This window comes from Armigeres subalbatus, chromosome 3 (genome assembly GCF_024139115.2).
Source record: "Armigeres subalbatus isolate Guangzhou_Male chromosome 3, GZ_Asu_2, whole genome shotgun sequence".
Lineage (NCBI taxonomy): Eukaryota > Metazoa > Arthropoda > Insecta > Diptera > Culicidae > Armigeres > Armigeres subalbatus.
In genome coordinates this window covers 158456841-158474790 of record NC_085141.1, presented here as the reverse complement: position 1 = coordinate 158474790, position 17950 = coordinate 158456841, and the positions used below count along the sequence as shown (strand labels likewise).

The following is a 17950-nucleotide window of genomic DNA, read 5'->3' as shown; positions in this document are numbered from 1 at the left end:
ATTGGTTTGGATTGGTTGGATTGGTTTGGATTGGTTTGGATTGGTTTGGATTGGTTTGGATTGGTTTGGATTGGTTTGGATTGGATTTGGATTGGTTTGGATTGGTTTGGATTGGATATGGATTGGTTTGGAATGGATTTGGGTGGAATTGATTGGATTTGGTTTGGATTGGTTTGGATTGGATTGGTTTGGATTGGTTTGGATTGGTTTGGATTGGTTTGGATTGGTTTGGATTGGTTTGGATTGGTTTGGTTGGTTTGGATTGGTTTGGATTGGTTTGGATTGGTTTGGATTGGTTTGGATTGGTTTGGATTGGTTTGGATTGGTTTGGATTGGTTTGGATTGGTTTGGATTGGTTTGGATTGGTTTGGATTGGTTTGGATTGGTTTGGATTGGTTTGGATTGGTTTGGATTGGTTTCGATTGGTTTGGATTGGTTTGGATTGGTTTGGATTGGTTTGGATTGGATTTGGATTGGTTTGGGTGGAATTGGATTGGATTTGGATTGGTTTGGTTTGGATTGGTTTAGATTGGTTTGGATTGGTTTGGATTGGTTTGGTTGGTTTGGATTGGATCTGGATTGGTTTGATTTTGGTTTGGTTTGGATTGGATTTGGGTTGGATTTGGATTGGATTGGGATTGGTTCGAGTGGGTTTGGTTGTATTGGTTTGGATTGGTTGGATTGAATTTGGATTGGTTTGGATTGGTTTGGATTGGTTTGGATTGGTTTGGATTGGTTTGGATTGGATATGGATTGGTTTGGAATGGTTTGGGTGGAATTGGTTGGTTTGGATTGGTTTGGATTGGTTTGGATTGGTTTGGATTGGTTTGGATTGGTTTGGATTGGACTTGGTTGGTTTGGATTGGTTTGGATTGGTTTGGATTGGTTTGGATTGGTTTGGATTGGTTTGGTTGGTTTGGATTGGTTTGGATTGGTTTGGATTGGTTGGATTGGTTTGGATTGGTTTGGATTGGTTTGGATTGGTTTGGATTGGTTTGGATTGGTTTGGTTGGTTTGGATTGGTTTGGATTGGTTTGGATTGGTTTGGATTGGTTTGGATTGGTTTGGATTGGTTTGGATTGGTTTGGATTGGTTTGGATTGGTTTGGATTGGTTTGGATTGGTTTGGATTGGTTTGGATTGGTTTGGATTGGTTTGGATTGGTTTGGATTGGTTTGGATTGGTTTGGATTGGTTTGGATTGGTTTGGATTGGTTTGGATTGGTTTGGATTGGTTTGGATTGGATTTGGATTGGTTTGGATTGGTTTGGATTGGTTTGGATTGGTTTGGTTTGGATTGGTTTGGAGTGGAATTGGATTGGTTTGGAATTGGATTGGTTTGGTTTGGATTGGTTTAGATTGGTTTAGATTGGTTTGGATTGGTTTGGATTGGTTTGGATTGGATTTGAATTGGTATGGATTGGATCTGGATTTGATTTGGATTGGTTTGGATTGAATTTGAATTGGTTTGGGTTGGATTTGGATTGGTTTGGAGTGGGTTTGGTTTGGATTGGTTTGGATTGGTTTGGATTGGATTTGGATTGAATTTGGATTGGATTTGGATTGAATTTGGATTGGATTTGGAGTGGATTTGGATTGGATTGGATTTGGATTGAATTGTCTTTGGATTGGATTTGGGTTGAATTAGGATTGAATTTGGATTTTATTTGGATTTAGATTGAATGTAGATTGTATGTGGATTGGATTGAAATTGGATTTGGATTGCATTTGAATTGGATCTAGACCTTAAATGGATTTGGACCGGATTTGGATTTGATTTTTATTGGAATCGAATTGGATTGGATTTGAAAAAGATTTGGATTGTATTTGGATTGAATTGTATTTCGATATAGTTTGGATTGGCTTTGGAATAGATTTGGATTGAATTTCGAAGACACACAAAAGAACTTAGTTGCAAAGTATTGAAACGTTTGTTAAGCATTGAAATGGCAAAACCAGTAAGAGTAGAGATAAAGGATAATGTGGTAGATGTAGTAGGCAATGAATTTTAGATAATATGTGTTGATTGATTTCAGTTTGAGTTCTGGATCATTTCGATTGTCGAACTAGTTTTGAACCAGTATCATGATGATGATGGCGATGCTGGTGTAGACAAGAAACGAAGGAAATGGAACGTATGGTTGCGAATGTGTGTGTGGCGATTTTAGGATGCAAGCACTGCGCAGACTACGCATCATTCAAAACAATAACGGCAACGTCAAACAGAAAGAGAAGGATAATGAAGGGTGCACAGCGGAATGAATGAAATAAGCGATGTGCTACGAACCAGCAAGTGGGAGTGTTGGTTTTCGTTGAACTTGCATGAAGTTTGGATTCTACGATTGCGAAGAAACGTAGTCATTCTGTTGGCGAACCTTGAGCGGATTGCACGCACGGTGTTGGCGTTCTTGGTTTTCGGTTACGACAATGTTGACAATCAGAAAAATTCGGCAACACTTGCAAACGTCAACATCAAGCTGTCCACTTGACTGACCGTCGTGATCGCGGGGAAATGTAGAAACAAAAACAAAACCAAATACTTTTTGGACGTAAATTCAATTTAGCGACTGAGTTTACATTTTTGCTGGGACTCAGTATTTGCCAAGCGTTGTGAAAATATCAATAAACGGGTTGCGGGCGTATTGAGGTGTCTCTTTACCCAGACAGATTTCCCAACTGGATATTAAAAATACGAGCTTCTGCGTGCCGCAAAAGGTGAAGACATCCCTAATAAAAAATTCCAAAACAATTACAGTAGAAATTATTGTAACATTACGCTGAAATTAATAGTAATTACGGTAAACTCTATTGTGGCTCACAATAGAATAACATTGAAGAATATTGTTTTCCACCATAACGGCTATTGTAAATGGCAGTTTTACAATAGAAAATAGGGGTTGTTATGTATCTTTACAATAAAAAAATCGATTTTTTCTCGAACAAATTTTTGCCATTACAATTGAATTTATTGTGATTCTATTGCCAACTTTTTACTGGCAATTGAATCTATTGTACGTCTATTGGAACAACAATATGGCACTTAAATTGGTATGATATAAAAACAATAGAATTCAATGTTCATAAATAAAATGTATTGTGATGTTATGATATTTTATTGCAACTCTATTGTATTTTTTATCCGGGATTCCCGTCAATCAGAGTTAGAAAGCTTTTAAATGGTTTTCCTCGCATCGCAGAGAGAGGTGAAATTAACAGCAAAGAAGCATTTTGTTATCATCTTGATAGGTTTAAGAAACGACGGTAAAACAACGAACCAACTGCCTGGTCAGATTCCAAAAATATCCAAAAAATCATCATCTTTGTTGGCATGCCGTCAATGAGGGAATTGAGAAATTTCCTCCTGGTGAAATAATGGAATTTTAAACTCAAAACAATAACAGTTTTATAGTGGTTCTTTGCATCGTATACTAATCTGTTACAATTAGTTACAAACCCTAGAAATCCAGATGTATTGCAAATTATTAACGCCATACAGCTCATCTAGTTTCCGGAAGTATCGGGAATGTGTGATGCTTAAAAGTAGGGTAAATGGGACAAATATAAACGTCTTATTAAAATAGAAAATACTTAGTTTTGTGTTTTGACCCGCTCGACAAATTTTTAATTTTCGTGCTCGTTTTATTCGAGATTAGAAAAATTAGATTAGGATAGTTATATGGTTTGTTCCATGGATTTGTTCACAATTCACTTTTCTTTTTCATCGCAAGCATGTATGGAATATTAATGAATATTATGAATATTATTGATCTGGCTGATCTGTTCAAAAGATATTTTAGTTACAAAATAATGATTGTCGCTTCGGTTCCCTTTGTTCTGCTGCCCGAAACATGTTGGGTACCGAACTGTCAAATCGTATGTATTTTTCCTTCATTGACATTTAGCACCCTATTCTCGCCAAAAAAGATGTTCCGGACAGCGACAATCTTTATCTTGCATGTAACTAAAATATCTTTTATCTGTTCCCATCAAAACTATGATTCCTACTAATCTTTATATTTTCATATCATGATCATCATCGTGATAATATTCTGGATTAAAATTATTATCACATCCCAAGCAAAGGTAGCCTCACACCTCGGGAATTTGGTCAGCGGATTTTTTCCCCATGTATTTTTGCATATGCGATGTTTTCGGGATTTGGGCACGGAAAATCAAAATCCCGGCCCCATTTAAAATGCACGCAAACAAGGTTACTCTAACTTGACCCTAATATGAGTGTAACCTGTTAGAAAGTTACTCTAATATTCTCTCTAACTTTAGGGTAAAATGAGACTAAAATTAGACAGATCTGCAACATTTTTGTTAGGTATGTTTATGTTTGTTGCATGATTCGATCTAACATGTTAGTCTAACTTTAGAGTGAAGTTAGTTATGTTTCGCAGTGGGCGGTTAGGGTATTGTTAGGGTTATTTCAAAAGACTTTTATGTTGATTTATTTACATCCAGCTGCCATTCATGGCAGAATGATTATGTACTTGTGAAAATCGTGAAAATACATAACCAAACTGCCTCGAATGACAGTGGGATGTAAATGAAATACCAAACAAAATCAACGGGAAGTTTTTTTTATTCATAAATGTATTCAATTGATTTTTGACCATTTTTGATCAGCCACCCTCAGCATGGTCTTGCTTTGTAGCCGCGTGTCTTACCGCACGGCTAAGGAGGGCCCCTCATCTCCCAGATTACCAAAATATATTAACAAATTATTCAAAAACCGCCTGGCAGTCTTTGAACACTTGATTTTCACTTCTCGAACCGTTACGCTGATCCTGAATGGGCAAGAGTCGGAGCGATACCGGATCAAAATCACTGTTATGTTCGTTTGTAACTAAATGGCTGAATTGTTTTGCATTGCTTATTGCATAGTGACACTCGTCGATGAACTTGCTCAAATCGATTTCTTCTGTTTGATTCAGGGTGTGGAAATTCTCACTCTCAATTCAACTATTTTGTCTAAATCATCGTCTTTCTCACCCCAGACTGAACACTCATCATGGCAAACAAGCGTAGATCTTCTCCAGACACAAATTAAATTCGAGCGTCTCGTATGATTCATTGTGATCATTTAAAAATGAATCGCCAGCAATAACATTCCTGCTCAGCTTATTCACTAGGCGTATGTTTGTTTCCGCCGTCCGCAGGACTTTTGCCTTGCCAAATACCTAAAACAAAACACTTCCAGAAGTTAGTTCCTCTTTCCTGACTATTTGGATCCAATCTTACTTACCACTTAGTGATGATAGTTGCATTGCTGAGCTTCATTTATCCTCGTAAGTTTTATTTTAAAGTTAATTCGGTCGAAGAAGCGCTGGGAAACCACGAGAAACAAACACGTGAAATAAATTTTACTTTTTCGGTCGGTATCTGTGCACCGACCGAAGCCGGCCGGCGGAGTGAAACAAAAAGAACTGTCAAAATTTAAAGAAAAAATGGAATCAGCATAAAAGCATAAAAATGGTTATGTTTTCGAGCCGTAACATAACTAACAGACCCTAACCAATTTCTAACTTCTCACAGATTGTTACTCTGGGGGGGTTCAAAATCCGGCGGAAAATTTTCCCGAGGTGTACACGCTTAGATCAGTTTACCTATTTATGGGTACTCTAATCACCCATATTTGGGTATTGCATACATCACCCATATTACGGGTGAAATGTACTGAGAAAATTGGTAAATTTCACTTATATTTTTGGTAAACTGACTTTACCAATATATGGGTAAATTACCTTACCCATATTTGGATGAAAAAATAAACATTCACGTTAGTCCATTCTATCCAGCAAACAACAAACTACGCAGTTGGTTTTTTTAATCTAATTTTCAATTTCCGCTCGGAAATTAGCAAGCCAGTTCCATCAATGGATAGAGACATGGATATTTCACGCTTCACCCTATTTTGGGGTCGTAATAATCAGGTAAGATTATGATAATCCGCGAAGCCAACAATGTTATTATATTTCCGCTACCCTTTCAGAAAATCATGAACCGTGGAACAACAGGGCGCTCATTGAAGGGTTTGCCGCTGCAAACTTCGCAACCAGGTGAAAAGTCGTTCCGTCCAGTTGATGGGAATGGTGATGCATACTCATTACTCACCACTCGCCGGTATCTTAACAGACTCAGCTTTTAGCTGTACTGCCCCGCACAATTTCCTCCTATCAACCATCGCCTGCTACCACCGCAAAAACGTCGTTCCTCTTCCAGCCAGTACTGAATTGGGAAGAGATAAAAGGCTGCTACTAGAACCGAGATCAGCAATTGCGTTATTTCCACCATCCACCACGAGATTTCTCCGGGTTTTTGAACCGCCATCTGTTCCAATTCTGATAATCCAGGCGGCAAAAGGATTTGCGGTTCCTCACCAGAACTATCCGTGGGTCAATGGTAAGTTTTTATTAAATTAAATCAATATATTCATAATCATCTCCAGCAAAATATGATTCTCAGGCATCGAGCAACGAACTGGTATCGTGGTTATTGAGTTGCACGGCCCTGACAGTTCATCAAGAGTACCCGAAACGAACCCAAGTATGCCGGATCTGCCTAGCAGCAGTCACCGTGCTCGCCGGATACCGTTGACGTAAGTTTTGATTATTCTTAGTTGAAAACATAAATGGTCGACTAGGGAAATTTGATTTTCCCCATAGGTTCCTCGTTAGTGCTAAGTCGTTTCTATTGGACGAAGCAATATGCACCATGCATAGTGACCGAAGTTGACCGAAATGCGGAAAAAATCCCTAATCGACAGTTTCATAAATGTTTATGATGATAATCCAATTGATCCACTACTGACACCATATTTTCTTTACAGATGTTGCTATCTTGGTCCACGTATAGTAAGCGGAAATCTACAGCCTCATAACAATGCATCCCCCACCTACAAGCCATATTCCTGATTCAAGGATTATTTTTGTTTTTGGTTCCGTCAACTTCACTTAAACTTGCTTGTGCTGTACCCTCTTATGCCATTGATTTCATTCTGGTGCAAGTTAGTCGAAAAATTATAATTTCAACTTTTTATATTTGAATAAATTTACATGATATTTTGCTTACTCGGTTTATTTTATTTGTAATAAATATAAGAAAATTAAAAATGTCACAAACAAAATAAATACAAAAAATTCACCCAAATTTGGGTGAAATTTACTAACAAAATCGTTTCTTTGAAGTACCTATATATGAGTAAACTAGGTTTACCCATAAATAGGTACTGGGCAGATCACCCATATCTAGGTATGTGCACTTTTTGGTGATTTTAGGTACTCTTCACCCATATTTGGGTGAACTGAACTAAGCGTGTAAGGTAGCCTTAAAGGCTAGCTTATACTAATGACACACTGGTGGTATTCGTACCATGGTACAAGTTGTACCACTAGTGTGTCACCTTGTACCATGCTGGTACAACGTGGAAAACCATGGTACAATATGTACTAGGGTATATAACCGTGGTACTTGTACCACCAGTGTGTCTTTAGTATTACACCTCGGGAAAATTTTCCGCCGGATTTTGGTCCCCGTGCATTTTAAATGGGGCCGGGATTTTGATTTTCCGTGCCCACCCGGTAAAAATTGTTTACTCATTAATGGGTACTTTTTCTCTGCTATCTCTTTCTCTCTGCAGAAAAATTCACCCATTTTGGAAGAATAAGTGGATTTACTCATTTAAATGAGTAGATCCACTTATTCTCCCAAAATGGGTAAATTTTTCAGCAGAGAGACAGAGATAGCAAAGAAAAAGTACCCATTAATGAGTAAACGTGTTTCTCCGTGCAAATCCCGAAAACATCGCATATGCAAAAATGCTTGCCCCTCCCAGCAAACAAAACGTGAGTCGTGAGATATTCGGTAGGCACTAGTAAGAGGCTGAAAATTTAAAAAAAAAAAAAGAAACAGACGTTTGAACGAAGCGTTTGAACCTTGTTGATATTGTTTTCATTATTTCTCCACCGATGTTAGTACTTGCGAGAAAAAACATGCCGTCACGTCGGCGAAATCGTTCTCTGTTTAAAATTAAGTTCTCTTGTACAAAATATTATTCAAACAGTCGCGACTTGTGTCGAAAATATGTTCATACGCGAGTTCAATGCGTGCCGATAAAAATAATTAGCTCGGAATAGTCGGGTTCGTGGTTGCGACTTGCAACAAAAGACGGGCAATCGTCGTCGTTAAAAAGTAGTTTTTTTTCGGTCTCGTTCCATTTGTGCTTCAGCTTCAAAGAACCAGCGAATCAGCCCACTTCAACACCCAGGAACGGTCAACTAAAAATTAACGAAAATCGCTCCCATAACTTTCGCTGGCTCCGCCTCAGATTTTATGCATTTAATATATGCAAAGCGATGTGCGCGTGCGGTGAGGTTTCAAACACCATCGCTTGTGGGACTGCTGAGTGTTGCTGACGATGGTTGTTGGCTGTAAGTGCTGCGGAATCATCGGGATATGCCAGTCTGCATATAGTACATCCTGAAGACGGGATGGCCAGGTGTTGGTTGATGTTTAGTAACCCAGCAGAGAGAGAAAAGCACCAGTCGTTATCAATTAGGTGAGAAGAAAAATACGGGCTTTACACAGATTGTTTTGTCAATACATGGATTTTTGTAGTGTATCATTAGAGCCAGCAAACATTATCGTTACGGGAATGCAACGAGAGCAAATGTCGATGACCAAGGTAAGCACGCTACTGACGCTACCCCGTGCTGCGCGGTACGGTACGGAGCGACTGATCGGAGTTGTCGCCTTGAACCCACCCAACATCATCTTCGATACCAAGGTTACGAGAAAGCAAAAGAATCAGGTCGAATGCAAAAGAAAGGAGGTTGAGGCAATCAGTTCGATGGTGCAGATGAAAACCGTTGTCTATTTGGGCAAAAGGACACCGTTTTGTCCAATGTCGGTGTAATAGTGCATGTTTCAATAGCAATAATATGAAAAGAAGATTTCCAAAAAGTGTTTACTGTTTAGGCACCTACCTACTAAAGGATCGAGTGTTATTATTTGTAAAATTATAATACATAGTGTAGTGTGTACTCCGGGAAAACAACACGGGATCGGATTATGTATTGGCCATGTGGCCAGGAAAAATATAATGTGAACAACCAGACGCAGAAAGATCTGGCCAAGCTGGGAAGCTAGTATGATCGACAGCCCATGGCCATGAGTGAAAGTGGAAGATCAAAGTAAAATGTTTTGGGGGAGTGCTTGAGAATTGCCGACTCAGTCAGAAGTAACTTCGTTCTAAAGTGACAATATACCCGACCTTGGAGCACCTTCAAACGATTTACCAAAGGCCAAATGCGGATGACAAGTCATCTACGAGACCAAGATCATCGCTTAGGTCCAGTAGAAGAAAAGCGCGAGGTGCTCGGCATATCGGAGTACTTCGTCATTGCCGCCGTCTTGGTATTACACGCGCAACGCAACGCGGCACAAGGTAAGGTTCGAGAATCCAGTAAAAAAATCTTGGATGGTTCTGTTTTTCTAGTTTTAATGGACCTATCGCATATTTGTAACATGTGCATTTTAGCATACGAAGGCCGATTTTTGCAAATGCTGATTTGATTTAAAAAGTTTAACGATTTTTGCGAATGAAACCCTGGTGCAGATGTGTACTCGATTTTTTTACCATTTCCTCGGTTAAGTTTGGGTGAAGATGTTGCCGGAATAGCATATTATTCCAGCGTTCTAAAAATAGGAAGGATGCGTTAAATTCTCAGGGTCACGCATATAACACAGTACTTGCAATGCAGATTTCTCCAGTTCGACATAATTTTTCGAGATGTGGTCTTCAGTAGGTTAATCAATTTCAATTTCTCTCTGTCTGACCCTCATACACCCGCAACCACGGAACCGAGCGGCTTGAAAACTTGTGCAGGGATTTTTGGGGCCGAGGAAGGTTCTAATGACAGTTTGAGGCCCTCCAATTTAAGGAACGGAGGCCACTTATACAAATGAAACACAAATTTCTACATAACTCAAGAATTTATTCAGCAAATGGGACCAAGTTTGGCATGTGAAGGTTTTTACTTTTCAATACTTTTGTTATGTCCTAAATTCAACGGTACAATTACAATATTTACTTCTACAGTACGTTTCAACTGAGGACAATTCAATTTAATAACAAGAGGATTTGCAAATATGGAGGTTTTTAGATAAATATATATTTAGAAAATAATATATTTAGAAAAATATTTAGATAAATATTGAGGTAATTTTTGAAGACTTGAATTAATTTTTGAAGAGCTCTTGGTGAGGAAAACTTTCAACTTTCTTAAGAAATTACTGGTGGAACTTCTGCGGGAAAATTCAAAGTAACTCCCAGGTGAAATTCTGAACAAATTCACGAGGAAATTTCTGGAGTAACTCCAAGTCCAATTTCTTGACATCAGAATATTTTTTATAAGAATTTCCGAGGATTTCTTGAAGGAACTTGCCGGTAAAATCCAAGAGAAAATTTCATAGAAATTCTTTAACTTCCGGAAGAATTGCTGGCAGAACTACCGGAGGAATTGATGGTGGAACTTCCGGAGTAAAGCCTGGCGGAACTTTCAAAGGAATTACTGGCGGATCTTGCAAAGGAATTGCTGGCGGAACTTCCGGAGGAAGAGTTGGCGGAAATTCTGGAGGAATTGCTGTCGGAACATTCAGTAGAATTACTGGCGAAATTTCCAGAGGGATTGCTGGCCAAACTTCTGAAGCATTTGCTGGCAGAGCTTTCGAAGAAATTGCTAGCGGAACTTGAGGAAGAATTGTTGGCGGAGCTTACAGAACAATTGCTGGCGGAAACTTCTGAAGGAGTTGCTTGTGTAACGTTTTGAGAAATTGCAGTCGAAACTTCCATAGGAAACGTTGGCAGATATTCTGAAGGAATTGCTGGCGGAACTTCGGAGGAATTCTTGGCAAACTTCCAAAGAAGTTGCTGGGTAAACTTTTGAAAATTGCTATATCGGAGGAATTGTTGGTGGAACTTTCAGAAGAATTACTGGCAGAACTTGTGGAGGAATTTCTGCGTAATTTCCGGAGGAATTGCTAGCGGAACTTCCGGAGGAAACGTTGGCAGATATTCTGGAGTAATTGCTGGCGGAACATTCGGAAGAATTCCTAGTGGAACATTCGTAGAAATTGCTGGCGGAACTTTTTGGGGAATTCCTGGCGGAACTTCTGGAGGAATTTCTGGCGAAGCTTCCGGAAGAATTCCTGGTGGAAAATTCTTAGAAATTGCTGGAAGAACTTACAGAGAAATTGCTGCCGGAACTTCCAGAGGAATTCCTGGTGGAACTTCTGGGAGAATTGCTGGCAGAACTTTCGGATAAATTGCTGGCAGAACTTCCGGATAAATTGCTGGCGAAACTTTTTGAGGAATTGATGGTGGCACTTCTGGAGGGATTGCTGGTGGAACTTTTTAAGGAATTGCTAGCGAACTTTTAGACGAATTGCTGACAAAACTTCCGTAGGAACTGCTAGCGGAACTTCTGGAGGAAATCCTGACGGAATTTATTGAGAAATTGCTGGCGACTCTTTTTTAGGAATTACTGGCGGATTTTTTTGAGGAATTGCTGGCGGAACACTAGTAGGAATTTCTGGAAAACTTCCAGAGAAATTGCTGGCTGATCTTCGGATCGGATAAATTGTTGACGGAAATTCCGGAAGAATTGCTGACGGAGCTTCTGGAAGAATTGCTGATGCAACTTCCAGAGAAATTGCTGGCTGATCTTTGGATCGGATGAATTGTTGACGGAAATTCCGGAGGAATTGCTGACGGAACTTGCGGAAGAATTGTGGGCGAAACTTCTGGAGAAATTGCTGGCGGGAATTGCTTTCTCTAGGGATTCCTTTGGAGCTTCCTCCAGGGATTCCTTCGAAAAATAATCCAGAAATTCCTTCAGAAGTTCCCCAGATTGCTCCGGAGCTTCCTATAGAAATTCAATTGGAAGTTCCATAAGGGATTCCTTTGAAACTTCTTCCAGGAAATCTTTTGAAAGATCCTCCCGGAATTTCTTCGAAATCTTCTCTAGAAATTCCTTCGGAAGTTCCTCCAGATTGCTTCGGAAGTTTCTTAGAAAGTTCCTTCAGCAATTCTTTTGGAAGTTCCTTCAAGAATTCCTTTGGAAGTTTCTCCAATAATTCCTCCGCAAGTTGCTCCAAGAATTCCTTCGAAAGTTCCTCCAAAAATCCTTCGAGAATTCCTGGAGGAACTTCCAGGAAAATTCTTGGGTGAGCTTTCGGGCGAATTCCTGTAGGAACTTCAGGAGGAATTCCTGTAGGAACTTCCGAAGGAATTCCTATAGGAATTTCCGAAGGAATTCCTATAAGAAATTCCGAAGGAATTGCTGGAGGAACTTCCGAAAGAATCTCTGGAGGAACTTCCGAAAAAATTCCTGGAGGAACTTCCGAAGGAATTCCTGGAGGAACTTCCAGAGGAATTCCTGGAGGAACCTCCAGAGGAATTCCTGGAGGAACTCCCAGAGGAATTCCTGGAGGAACTTCCAGAGGAATTCCTGGAGGAACTTCCAGAGGAATTCCTGGAGGAACTTCCGAAGGAACTTCCGAAGAAACTTCCGAAGGAATTTGTGGAGGAACTTCTGAAGGAATTCCTGGAGGAACTTCCGAATGAATTTCTGGAGGAATTTCCGAAGGAATTCCTGGAGGAACTTCCGAAGGAATTCCTGGACGAACTTCCGAAGGAATTCCTGGACGAACTTCCGAAGAAATTCCTGGAGGAACTTCCGAAGGAATTCCTGGAGGAACTTCCGAAGGAATTCCTGGAGGAACTTCCAGAGGAATTCCTGAAGAAACCTCCAGAGGAATTCCTGGAGGAACTTCCAGAGGAATTCCTGGAGGAACTTCCAGAGGAATTCCTGGAGGAACTTCCAGAGGAATTCCTGGAGGAACTTCCAGAGGAATTCCTGGAGGAACTTCCGAAGGAACTTCCGAAGAAACTTCCGAAGGAATTCTTGGAGGAACTTCCAAATGAATTCCTGGAGGAACTTCCGAATGAATTCCTGGAGGAACTTCCGAATGAATTTCTGGAGGAATTTCCGAAGGAATTCCTGGAGGAACTTCCGAAGGAATTCCTGGACGAACTTCCGAAGAAATTCCTGGAGGAACTTCCGAAGAAATTCCTGGAGGAACTTCCGAAAAAATTCCTGGAAAAGTTCCGAAGGAATTCCTGGAGGAACTTCCGGAGGAATTCCTGGAGGAACTTCCGGAGGAATTCCTGGAGGAACTTCCGGAGGAATTCCTGGAGGAACTTTCGGAGGAATTCCTGGAGGAACTTCGGAGGAATTCCTGGAGGAACTTTCGGAGGAATTCCTGGAGGAACTTCCGGAGGAATTCCTGGAGGAACTTCCGGAGGAATTCCTGGAGGAACTTCCGGAGGAATTCCTGGAGGAACTTCCGGAGGAATTCCTGGAGGAACTTCCGGAGGAATTCCTGGAGGAACTTCCGGAGGAATTCCTGGAGGAACTTCCGGAGGAATTCCTGGAGGAACTTCCGGAGGAATTCCTGGAGGAACTTCCGGAGGAATTCCTGGAGGAACTTCCGGAGGAATTCCTGGAGGAACTTCCGGAGGAATTCCTGGAGGAACTTCCGGAGGAATTCCTGGAGGAACTTCCGGAGGAATTCCTGGAGGAACTTCCGGAGGAATTCCTGGAGGAACTTCGGAGGAATTCCTGGAGGAACTTCCGGAGGAATTCCTGGAGGAACTTCCGGAGGAATTCCTGGAGGAACTTCCGGAGGAATTCCTGGAGGAACTTCCGGAGGAATTCCTGGAGGAACTTCCGGAGGAATTCCTGGAGGAACTTCCGGAGGAATTCCTGGAGGAACTTCCAGAGGAATTCCTGGAGGAACTTCCGGAGGAATTCCTGGAGGAACTTCCGGAGGAATTCCTGGAGGAACTTCCGGAGGAATTCCTGGAGAAACTTCCGGAGGAATTCCTGGAGGAACTTCCGAAGGAATTCCTGGAGGAACTTCCGGAGGAATTCTTGGAGGAACTTCCGGAGGAATTCCTGGAGGAACTTCCGAAGGAATTCCCGGATGAACTTACGGAGGAACTGCCGGACGAATTCCTGACGGAACTTCCGGAGGAATTCCTGGAGGAACTTCCGGAGGAATTCCTGGAGGAACTTCCGGAGGAATTCCTGGAGGAACTTCCGGAGGAATTCCTGGAAGAACTTCCGTAGGAATTCATGGAGGAACTTCCGTAGGAATTCCTGGAGGAACTTCCGTAGGAATTTCTGGAGGAACTTCCGAAAGAATTCCTGGAGGAACTTCCGGAGAAATTCCTGGTGGAACTTCCGGAGGAGTTCTTGAAGGAAATTTCGAAGGAATACCTGCAGGAACTTTCAAAGGAATTCCTAGAGGAACTGTCGGAGGAATTCCGGGAGGAACTTCCTGGGGAATTCCTGGAGGAACTTCCGGAGGAATTCCTGGAGGAACTTCCGGAGGAATTCCTGGAGGAACTTCCGGAGGAATTCCTGGAGGATCTTCCGGAGGAATTCCGGGAGCATCTTCCAGAGGAATTTCTGGAGGAACTTCCGGAGGAATTCCTGGAGGAACTTCCGGAGGAATTCCTGGAGGAACTTCCGGAGGAATTCCTGGAGGAACTTCCGGAGGAATTCCTGGAGGAACTTCCGGAGGAATTCCTGGAGGAACTTCCGGAGGAATTCCTGGAGGAACTTCCGAGGAATTCCTGGAGGAACTTCCGGAGGAGTTCCTGGAGGAATTTCCTGAGGAGTTCCTGGAGGAACTTCGGAAGGAATTCCTGGAGGAACTTCCGGAGGAATTCCTGGAGGAACTTCCGGAGGAATTCCTGGAGGAACTTCCGGAGGAATTCCTGGAGGAACTTCCGGAGGAATTCCTGGAGGAACTTCCGGAGGAATTCCTGGAGGAACTTCCGGAGGAATTCCTGGAAGAACTTCCGTAGGAATTCATGGAGGAACTTCCGTAGGAATTCCTGGAGGAACTTCCGTAGGAATTTCTGGAGGAATTTCCGAAAGAATTCCTGGAGGAACTTCCGGAAGAATTCCTGGAGGAACTTCCGGAGAAATTCCTGGTGGAACTTCCGGAGGAGTTCTTGAAGGAAATTTCGAAGGAATACCTGCAGGAACTTTCAAAGGAATTCCTAGAGGAACTGTCGGAGGAATTCCGGGAGGAACTTCCTGGGGAATTTTTGGAGGAACTTCCGGGAGAATTCCTGGAGGAACTTCCGGGGAAATTCCTGGAGGAATTTCCGGGGGAATTCCTGAATGAACTTCCGCGGGAATTCCTGGAGGAACTTCCGCGGGAATTCCTGGAGGAACTTCCTGGGGAATTCCTGGAGGAACTTCCTGGGGAATTACTGGAGGAAGCTCGGATGAATTCCTGATGGAACTTCCTGAGGAAATACTTGCGGAGCCATTTCGGAAGAATTGTTGGCAAATCTTGGTAGAACTTGTGAAGGAATTGCTGGCGAAACTTCTGGAAGAATTGCTGGCAGAACTTCCGGAGAAATTTCTGGCGAAACTTCCTGAGGAATTGATGGCGGAACTTCCGGAGGAATTTGTTTACCACTTTTTAAGGAATTCCTGGCGGAACTTCTGAAGGAATTGGCGGCGGAACTTTTGAGGAATTGCTGGCGGAACTTCTGGAGGATCTGCTGGGGAACTTCTGGAGGAATTGCTGGTGGAACTTATTGAGGAATTACTTGGGGAACTTTTCGAGGAAATGCTGGCGTAACTATTTGGGAAATTCCTGGCGGAACTTCTGTAGGAATTCCTGACGGAGCTTCTGGAAGAATTGCTGATGCAACTTCCAGAGAAATTGCTGGCTGATTTTCGGATCGGATGAATTGTTGACGGAAATTCCGGAGGAATTGCTGACGGAACTTGCGGAAGAATTGTGGGCGAAACTCCTGGAGGAATTGCTGGCAGGAATTGCTTTCTCTAGGGATTTCTTTGGAACTTCCTCCAGGCATTCCTTCGAAAAATAATCCAGGAATTCCTTCAGAAGTTCCCCAGATTGCCCCGTAGGTTCCTCCAGATATTCTTTCGGAAGTTCCATCAGGGATTCCTTTAAAAGTTTTTCCAGGAAATCTTTTGAAAGACCCTCCAGCAAATTCTTCGCAAGTTCCTCCAAAATTCCTTCAGAAGTTCCTTCAAAAATTCCTTCGGAAGTTCCTCCAGGAAATCCTTCGGAAGTTTTTCTGGAAGTTCCGCCATGAATTCCTCCTGAAGTTCCTCCAGGAATTCCTTCGGAAGATCCCCCAAAAATTCCCCCTGAAGTTCTTTCAGGAATTCCTTCGGAAGTTCATCCAGAAATTCACCTGGAAGTTCCTCCAGGAATTCGCTTGAAAGCTCACCCAGGATTTCATTCGGAAGTTCCTCCAGAAATTACTTTGGAAGTTCCTCCAGGCATTCCTTCGGAAGTTCCTCCAGGAATTCCTTCGGAAGTTTCCCCAGGAATTCCTTCGGAAGTTCCTCCAAGAATTCCTTCGAAAGTTCCTCCAGGAACTCCTCCGGAAGTTTCTCCTTCGTTAGTTCCTCCAGGAATTCCTTCGTTAGTTCCTCCAGGAATTCCTTCGGAAGTTCCTCCAGGAATTCCCTCGGAAGTTCCTCCAGGAATTCCCTCGGAAGTTCCTCCAGGAATTCCCTCGGAAGTTCCTCCAGGAATTCCCTCGGAAGTTCCTCCAGGAATTCCCTCGGAAGTTCCTTCAGGATTTCCCTCGGAAGTTTGTTCAGGAATTCCTGAAGGAACTTCGTAAGGAACTCCTGAAGGAACTTCCGGAGAAATTACTGGAGGAACTCGCGAAGGAATCTAGAGGAACTTCTGCATTGCGTTTTGCAACTGCGGCAAGGATGCGGAATTTTTAGTACAATCCGTCGACAAACCGATTGTCGTTGCCGTTCCGTTGCCGCTCTCCATTGCGAGCTATACGTAATTCGTAGATGGGCCTATTCGCAGTAGTAATAAATCTTTTTCATGTCAAGGGAAGCGTCATTGTCATATGTCACAAGCGTTCCCAGGTAAACAAATTCTTCAACACATCCACATTAAGCACTACCTCAGCACCAACACTACTAGGTCTTCCTCTGTCTCTACCCGCACCATGTACTTTGTCTTGGTATAGTTGATTGTCAAACTTATCCTCGCCGTCTTTCTTTGTAGTGGGACAAAAGCCTTTACTACTGCCTTGCAATCGATGCAAATGAGGTCGATGTCGTCCGCAAAGCCCAAGAGCATATGCGACTGTGTAATGATAGTACCGTTCCTTTGCACGCCAGATCCACTAATCGACCCCTCGAGTACAATATTAAACAATAAAATCGAAAGTACATCTCCCTGCTTCAATCCATCTAAGTTCACAAATGAGGTTGACACTTTGTCTGATATGCGAATATATGATATCGAGCCAACAATCTTTACTCGTATCAACCTAATAAGTTTCGCCGGAAACCCATGTGCACACATTATCTATCACTGCTAATTTCTTTTCACTGAATCGTATGCTGCTGTAAAATCCGTTAAATCAATGAACAGATAGCGAATTCGTAAGTTATACTCCCGGATTTTATCAATGATCATCCGCAGACTAAACATCTGGTCCATTGTTGATCAGCCCTCACGAAAACCTGCCTGATGTTTGCCGCCGGAGAACTCTCTAAGCGGCCTGTCTGTTAAATAGAATACACGACATAATTTTGCCCACCGAGTTCAGAAGCGTGATCTCTCTGTAATTGGAACTCTCTAGTATGTTCCATTTTGTATAGATCGGCCACACGAGGCCATCCAGTCATCCGGTAGGCAGTTTTTCATGCTACCATAAATAAAGGAAAAAAAAATGCAACCATTTGTTCTCAATAGCTTGATCGTCGCCATCCAATTAATTTTAAAAATATATATTTCATATACCTATAAGATGGAAAACAGTACAAAATATGAATCTCCCAATTCAATTTA

General features: G+C 42.0%; 1 protein-coding gene across 1 annotated transcript; it reads left to right on the top strand.

Moving 5' to 3' along the window:
- Positions 1 to 5998: 5998 nt before the first annotated feature.
- LOC134221077 (uncharacterized) lies at positions 5999 to 7110 on the top strand. The gene is made up of 4 exons (XM_062700266.1): positions 5999 to 6063; positions 6140 to 6406; positions 6470 to 6602; positions 6834 to 7110. Exons 1-4 carry the CDS (start codon positions 6003 to 6005, stop codon positions 6916 to 6918), a joined length of 546 nt encoding a protein of 181 aa, XP_062556250.1. The 5' UTR covers positions 5999 to 6002; the 3' UTR covers positions 6919 to 7110.
- The last annotated feature ends 10840 nt before the right edge of the window (positions 7111 to 17950 follow it).

Coding starts and splice junctions, on each gene's coding strand:
- LOC134221077 (XM_062700266.1), top strand. CDS start 6,003: ATGAACCGTGGAACAACAGGGCGCTCATTGAAGGGTTTGCCGCTGCAA. Junction 6,064..6,139: donor GCTGCAAACTTCGCAACCAG/GTGAAAAGTCGT, acceptor GTATCTTAACAG/ACTCAGCTTTTAGCTGTACT. Junction 6,407..6,469: donor GAACTATCCGTGGGTCAATG/GTAAGTTTTTAT, acceptor TATGATTCTCAG/GCATCGAGCAACGAACTGGT.